At 44.3% G+C, this 8271-nt stretch overlaps 1 protein-coding gene; it reads left to right on the top strand.

The window, feature by feature from the left end:
- Positions 1-5924: 5924 nt before the first annotated feature.
- On the top strand, positions 5925-8271 carry GSTUM_00000121001 (uncharacterized protein; the record flags this gene model as incomplete). XM_002835355.2 has 8 exons in its annotated part: positions 5925-5979; positions 6032-6106; positions 6195-6274; positions 6329-6528; positions 6623-6681; positions 6734-7488; positions 7540-7623; positions 7693-8271. 8 exons carry the CDS (start codon positions 5925-5927, stop codon positions 7714-7716), a joined length of 1332 nt encoding a protein of 443 aa, XP_002835401.1. The 3' UTR covers positions 7717-8271.

An 8271-nucleotide genomic window follows, 5' to 3' on the forward strand; every position in this document is an offset into this window, starting at 1 on the left:
GAAGCCATTTGATTTTATTTTCCTTTCTTTTTTTACTTCTTTTGTAATGTGTTCGCAAGGTGTTAGTCATGTTATCAGTAAATGGTATGATAGTTGGCAGGTAGCCTGCTCTATCAGAGAGGAGGAGATAGCTGGAAACTAAAGGAGATTTCGAAGGTGTACTGAGGAATAAAGAAGTAACCGTTCAACCAAGTATATTGAAATACTGTCTGTTGAAGTCTGCCTTTTTCATCATGGAATCAGGCGGTCATTAAATACACAAATCTTGTTCATGTCTAGTATAAACAAAACTAGTCAAAGGTATCAAGTGATACTCTTTGGTAAAATAAAACAAGTATCAAAACGATATTTAAAACAATACATAAAACAAAGCTAAGTATCAAATGATACTTAAAACAAACCAAGTATCAAAGCGATACTTAAAACAAAACATAAAACAAAACTAAGTATCAAACAATACTTAAAACAAACCAAGTATCAAAGCAATACTTAAAACAAAATATAGAACAAAACTAAGTATCAAACAATACTTAAAACAAACCAAGTATCAAAGTGATACTTAAAACAAAACATAAAACATAACCAATAACCGAGTACCCATACCAGTTACATCTTTTTCCTTTGTAGACTTTGACATTTCACAATTAAGTGGTTGTCGCTTGTTTTCTCTCTCTTTACACAATAGCTGCAATTTATTTTCTTACCTTTAGGTATACTCAGTACCTTTTCTTCCTCTTTTCCTTCTGACTTCTTAGCAGCCCTTCTGATAAAGTAGACTCTGATATCCACATAGTGCATAGTTTTCCGTACTGATAACATGTCGCATATGTCAGAATGTAGGTCGTTTATGGATAATATGAATGCTGTTTCTTTCACTAACTCAGATTCGGTCCGTACCTTCATTGCAGTACAGAATCTTTCGATATTGTCTTCACTGCTAGTATCATTAGCACATCATTGAGCTAATCGGTTCTAAGCGGTTTTAAACTTGGTTGTATAGCTGGAGATTAATTGTCTAGAGATGAGCTTGATCTTCCAGAGATCTTCCAGTAAGATCATGTTGGTTGTAGGAGTTTCTTTGTCAAATCTATTTTTGAAGGCTTGTCAAACCGCTTTGAAGATTGCATTGGCGGGGATGTCGGCATGGAAGGTAGTGTCTATAGCATGATATAGGAAGAACTTTGCTCTTTTGTCTTTTCTTGTCCATTCCTTGACTTGCTTGGTATAAGTTATTGCACTACCTTTAGAAGAAGGTTCTAGTTTCACAAATTTGCCTAATACCATATCCCATAAATCCAGGACCTTGAAAGCTATTTCCTAGGTGTCAGCCAAGGTTTGATAATTTTCTTGATCATAGAGTTTTAGGTAGTCCTTGACAGAAATACTAGAGTCAGATTTTGTGTTATTTTCGGATGACATCATGATATAGACCATTTAGTTCTTTTGTTTTGTATCAAGAAGTCATTTGTATCAATTGATATCCTCAAGATAACTTAATATATAACCTTGGATATTTTTGTAGTAATATTTGCAGCACATAGGAAACAAGTTATTGAAGTCTAGCAGTTGGATGTGGTTGCAGCCTTTACAATGGTAAAGGCTGTGTTTAGATAGAGTCGGTAGGTACTCGTGTGCATCCACAATGCAATAGTGGTTTGCTTAAGGGTGGGAAACGGTACTGCGTTCGCTTAAAGTGCTTCAGAGGTCTTCTGGTTTATGGTAGAAATGTACAAGTATTTCACAAACCTGGACTCATAACCTGAGAATATTAGTATCCATTGTACTAACTGTTGTGATAACGAAGTAACAATGATAACTACAATAAAATCTGAAGACTTAAAGGTTAATCCAAGCTTGTGTACTCTTTCTAAAAACTGGGCTGAACCTGCCTGATATATACCCCTTTATCATTACACGAGCACTACCTCATACCAAGGAAATCACTAGAAGATACTACAATATAATAGCATATATACTTGATCATGTGACTGTGTCATATGACCAAAACAGCCTCATCACAGGATAGGAAAAGAATAATGTAATTTCTAATAATTATTTTGTCGAATGAATCGGGGTTGGGGGAGGAGGTTAATATCTGATACCTGGCATTAAGTGGAGGCAGTGGCCAGTAGAGCGTCGGTGGAATAGAAGATAAAGTAGCCTAATTTGTGCAAGAAATCTACCTACCAAAGGACAAGGAGTAGTAGAAATCTCAATGGTGGAGTTTAGGTGCTTTCGGCTCTGCTTGGCATATCAGAAAACCTGAGTATTTCTCTCTTGTTCTCAGTTTTCTGTCTGTTTTGAACCAAAATTTTCATGGGGTGATTGACAAGTGGAAAAATACCATGATATTTTAATCCTCTAAACCTTTTTGTGATGTATTTCTTGTAAACCTATTAATACAATGGTAGCCTATTCTTTTTTATAAAATATCATACTTGTACTAAGTTTGGGTTGTGAAGTAAGAGGTGTTGGATTTTACTGTGTTTCTCTTCATTGATGTATACAATAACAGAATTTTCACTTGAGTATACCCAATTAACTACAAGGTACTATGTATGATATTAGTAGAAAACTAGCCTTCCCACCCAGTACAACTTACACCTACAATATCTTATTATTGTGTATGCGATCCTGACATAACTCCCCCAACACGATGATGGTATAGTCTGTAAATTACCTAAGCCTTGGCAGGACTGACACATTGGGAGGGAAGAAGATAGAGGCGGCGTGGAAGTTTTGGGAAGGTTTCTGGTGGGCGGTGGGCGGAGGTATTCTTGATGCAGGAGTGATTGTGGCATGATACTGTGCAGGTGATGTAGCGCCTAGTGACGCTGCTGTAGGTCGTCACTTGTTTGTTCTGGAGCATCAATGGGGGTCTAACGTATTCTTGGATGGAGGTCTACAGCTTCGAGTAATTTATCATGGAGGGGGATTATGGTACCGGTGCCAGAATTCTTGTTCAATTTCCCCCACTACTTTCTATTTTGACTGTAGGAGAGGTGTTGTGGTGCGGAATGTGTCAACACGCAAACACAGCTTCTCAGTTCTAGTGGGTATTGTCTGTTCCCACCCCGAGTGAAAAGGGAGGGAAAAGTAGGGAGAAAAGTAAGAGAGTTAATCGCTGAAATCTTTGTGTTGTAAGCCAAAAATGCCAAACGACAGTTAACAACGTGCACTTCAAACCTGTGCACTCACCACTATCAGGTCTTACCTACCCCCTCAAGTCCCACTGAAGTTTCCTAGATGGTCGCCTAGTTTCGATGGCGGTGGCAGTGGTATACATCAAATAGTTTACCAGCAGCACTTTCCCACAGTAGGCCCCGTTCCTCGGTCAGTACTCGTACGCTTCCGCAACCCCACCCCCACAACTCGGCTTAGCCCGCCCAACGACCTGAGTGCACTGAGCTGTATTGTACAGCACAGAGCGATATCGCCTAACTTGCCACCTCACAATTCCAGAGCAAAAGAGGACTCCGCCGTTCCTGGGTACACACCGTTCGCAAGACTGGCAGCCAGCAGGATTGTGCTAGGGAGGTTTACTATGCGGCTGCGCACAAGCCTCCTCGCGTGGTGAAGGTTTGTCCGAAAATTGGGAGCAGGAGATGGGACGTATTGGAGAGATATATAAGTGGTAAATCTGGAAAGGCGAAATATGATGACTCCCGCTTATGACGTGCGCCTGGTTGGGTCCATCTAATACCTAGCGCCGGGCTGACCGTGATGAATGGGAATAACCTTGTTAAAACGGCTTTTTGAGATACTGCGTTTAATCCTCGGTAATTCCGGTATTATTATTACTAGTATTTTGATTTGGATACTCCCTCGGGATGAAACCCGAACCTTGATTTTCCTGGCTTTCGATGGTGTCCCTTTTCTCTCGGTACGCTCTACACTGGTGGCCGAGCTGATCTTGATACTGGCTCCCCTCAACACAGGTACCACTGATGATATAGAGCTAGTGATGCCTGCCATACAGTAAAGGCCAAAGTAATTGATAATCTCTCTAGGACGTTGGAGTTGCCTCTCCTAGTGAGCTCTGTTGTATGTTTTTATTTTATCCGTCTTAGCTGAGTGCTGAAAGGGAACCTTTTCGCTGTGTTCTTTCCTACTCCTTATCCAGCGGGTGAAAATTATGGACGTCCTATCACAATTCTCAATTCTTTCCATCTTTGCGGTTACATGTGGTCCAAAATTCCCTTCTCTAGAATGGGGTAAAAATCACAACAAAAAACACAGCTAGTTTCCCCCCTCAGAGGCAGACATTTTCTTGGCTTTATTAAGGGAGGGAGCTGAATGACATAAGACACCTTCCAATTGTTCAAGTTCTTCCGATACTCGAGTACATTTGTTTGTAATGCCTTGCTGTGCTGAATATAACTAGCTGAACACGGGGCCTTCCAAAAATAACTTTCCAACGTCACAGACTCGCCACCCCCGCTAGGTCGGGTGCTGTACAAGGCCCGAGCCTGATGCGCTGTTCTAAACGGCTAATTTGATCTAAACGCGGAGCTCCTAAATTAATACTCCGTCCAAATAACCAAATCACCCATTGAGTGACTTGCAGATTAGTAGCGAGTTTTGTGTTTGGACGGGAGCGTGCACTCGAGCACTTGGGTGTTCCGCATATTACACTTACAAGTACAGTACTTGGAATTTCTGGGATAACCAATAGCACCCTAATACTACCCATCACTAATCGGGATAGCAGCTGGTGGCTATCCTTGTCACAATGCGATGATTGATTAATAAGCAATCGCTCGCCAAGTCAAGATCTGGAGGGTGATAGCTGACCTTGGGTGGGGGTGCAAAGTTGTCTTACCTCATGGACGCAATGATTTAAGGTCCGTAAACCGAGTCAGTGGTTGGCTACGAAATTTAAGACTAAATGGCGGCGAAACATAGTCCCGGCGAGAAATGCAAAGTAGACTATGGGGGGTGCAAGCTTGACGTGAGCCGGTGGAACCTTTTGAGATCCAGCGAGCGCTGGACAGGATGTAAAGATAATCCGAAAGGCAAGTAAATTACGAACCATCCTAAGGCCCAATCTACCCCCCCGCCCAACCGTCGTAGTGCTGAGGTAATATAGTGAGTGCGCTCAGATAGTGCCCAAGAAGCCGTCATCGCCTACCACGATTCAGATCTCGCCCTGGTCATGGGTTAGTAGGGACAGTGTAGCACTTGCAGCAGGGAATCAGCTGAAGATAAAGCCAATTTCGGGAGGTTGAGAGATTGACTGTTGCGGGGGTGGGGCAATATATAAAGAGTATAGGAGACATTCTTCCTCCTTTTCATCTATCAACTAAGATGAAAATGAAGTTTTCTACTGCATTGTTACTCCCCCTACTGGGCTTTTTATCCATCTCCTATGCAGCGCCAGCCCCACACCGGGATGAAGGGGGCTTGAACTCTTCGAGCACCAAAAGACTAGCAACCTTTGCTGATCTCTCGGAGGACTTCAGCCACAAGATAACCTCCCCGCAGTGGATTTCTGTGGGAGGTTCTGAGGACGGGACGTACGTGGCGCAGGACCCCTCGACTTTCAACTTAATGCTGTGGGACATCCGTACGAATGCCAGCAGCATATTCGTCGACATTGCCGAGTTGAAGCTACCCTACTTCAACTACACCATCCAGCCGTCTGCGAAGCACGTCCTGTTTAGTGCGAACTATGATACACAAAACTAGCATCCCCTCGATCTATGCTCGAGCGGGTTGTGAATGTTGAAAGTCTGAGGGAGGAGATATGGATAGTCGCACAAACAAAATCTGTTGTGATGGCAAATACTACAGGGGTACATGTCATCACGGGATATCAGATCATCAGATCGTCCGACGAGATGGAGCTAATTACGCACATCTGATTAGACTGCTCAGTACATATTAGGACAATACGGTCACTCGTATTCCGCCGATTATTATGTATGGAATGTGGAGGCGAAGACCTTGATTCCCCTCGTCGAGGGACAGAGTGGAGATGTGCAGTATGCGACGTGGAGTCCTCATGGCAATGTGATTGCTTATGTCCGAGGGGATGATCTGTTCATTTGGAGGGACGGGGTGAGCACTAGGGTTACCAGTGATGGAGGGGAGAATACGTTTAATAGTTTGTAGTTCTTCCCCTTGATTTCTTTTGGGAGGGTGAAATTAACGGATTTCCCCTTGTCCCCTGTTTTTCTTTGGCGGGGAGATAGAAATTATGGAGGACAAGTATTCGTTGTGGTTCTCGCCGGATGGGGAGTATCTCGCGTTCTTGAGGTATAATGAGACAGGAGTATGCCTCCAACTTGGTTCATTAATTGTATGATACTAACCTAGTCCAATACAGATACCAGCATCTATTCTCCCGCGCTACATGGCCGGCCAAGAGGTTGCACCACCTCACCCTGATGAGAAAATTTTTAAGTATACTAAACCTGGGGACAAACTCCCAATCGTTACCTTTCATCTGCTCGAGGTCAATAACCCATCTGTTGCGAGGAAGGTTGACATTCAGACTTATACCCAGATAATATGGTCATTACCGAGGTTGCCTGGGTCGCGGAGAAGCATGAGCGTGTCATAGTCCGCACACAGAGCAGGACACAGGATACTGAGAAATTGGTTTTATTTGATGTTGAAGCGGGAATTCTAGGGTTGTGAGGGGCAGGAACGCCACAGATGGGTGGTTGGATAGATTCCGTGCTGTCACCTGTGAGTTGCCATTCCGGGGTGTTCAATGCCTGCGGAGAAGTGGCTAAATTATTTTGGTTAGACGTCCCCGGACTTTCTACTCCCTCGTATCTGGATATCCTGGATCATTCCGGTTGGGCCCATATTTACCTCTACCCAGTGGCTGGTGGTGAACCAATTGCGTTGACCTCTGGGAATTGGGAAGTCACGACGATCTACTCAATCGACATAAAGCGTGGTCTGGTTTATTACCAATCCACCGAGCGTGATTCTACAGAACGCCACATCTTTTCTGTGAGTCTCGACGGCAAGACCAAAAATTCGCTCGTAGACATCACCAAGGAAGGGTATTACGATGCTAGCTTCTTCCCCGGAGGGGGGTACTACATCCTTAGCTATCGCGGGCCGAACCTGCCATGGCAAGAACTTCGCAGCACAAGTCCCGATACACCGATCCGGGTGATAGACGACAACGCCTCCCTTAAGAAAAAACTTTCCGAATATGATCTTCCTAAAATCTCCTGGTCGACACTCAAGCACCCAGATGGATATGAGCTCAATTTCATGGAGCGTCTGCCGCCAAAGTTCCGTAAGGGGGTGAAGTACCCGGTCCTATTTTATATATATGGTGGTCCGGGTTCGCAAGAAACGGCGAAGACCTTCCGCCAGACGATCGACATTTACTCATACTTGGGATCGGATCCTGAGTTGGAGTATATAGTGGTAACGGTGGACAATCGTGGGACAGGGTTTAAAGGACGGAAGTTCCGTTCCCTGGTTACCGGTCAGCTGGGAAAATTGGAGGCGGAAGATCAGGTCTAGGCAGCTAGGGAGTATGCAAAACGAGACTATGTCGATGGGGAGAAGATTGCAATTTGGGGGTGGAGCTACGGCGGGTACCTTACCGGTAAAGTCCTCGAATTAGATTCAGGGGTATTCTCTTTAGGCATTGTATGTCCCTCCCCCACTTCCCCCCATCTCTACTTCCACGCTCCCGACCTAGCCACTAAAGCCTAAAAGATGACGGCTCCAGTGACCGATTAGCCCTTCTACGATAGCACGTACACTGAACGCTACATGAAACTTCCAACCACAAACCCCGCAGGCTACAATACTTCGGCGATAACAAAAACTGCAGGATTCAAGAATGTTGCCGGTAGCTTCCTCATCCAGCACGGAACTGGTAACAACAATGTGTATTTCCAGCACGCGGCTGTGCTTGCCGATGCCCTGGTTCGTGAGGGCGTGAGTACTGAGAAGATGCGCGTGCAGTGGTTCACTGATTCGGGTCATCAGCTCGAGTTCCATAACGCCATGCTCTTTTCTTACAAGCAGTTGGCCAAGTCGCTGTATGATGAGAAGAGAAGGATACCTGATAGGAAGCATCAATGGAGTCGTAGGGGGGTTGAGAGGGGATGATAAGTGTTGGTAATAGGAGGGTGGTTATCTAGATTATTTTTTTGTTAAATGTACCGAGGGTTAAGGAGGGGGATAGTACCTACTGCCAGGTGTTTAGTGGCCACGGAGGCAGGGTAGAGGGAGCGTCGGTGGAATGGAGGACGAAGTAGACTAATTTGTACAAGAAATTCACCTACCGAA

The sequence above is a fragment of the Tuber melanosporum genome (assembly GCF_000151645.1).
Source record: "Tuber melanosporum whole genome shotgun sequence assembly, scaffold_104, strain Mel28".
NCBI lineage: Eukaryota > Fungi > Ascomycota > Pezizomycetes > Pezizales > Tuberaceae > Tuber > Tuber melanosporum.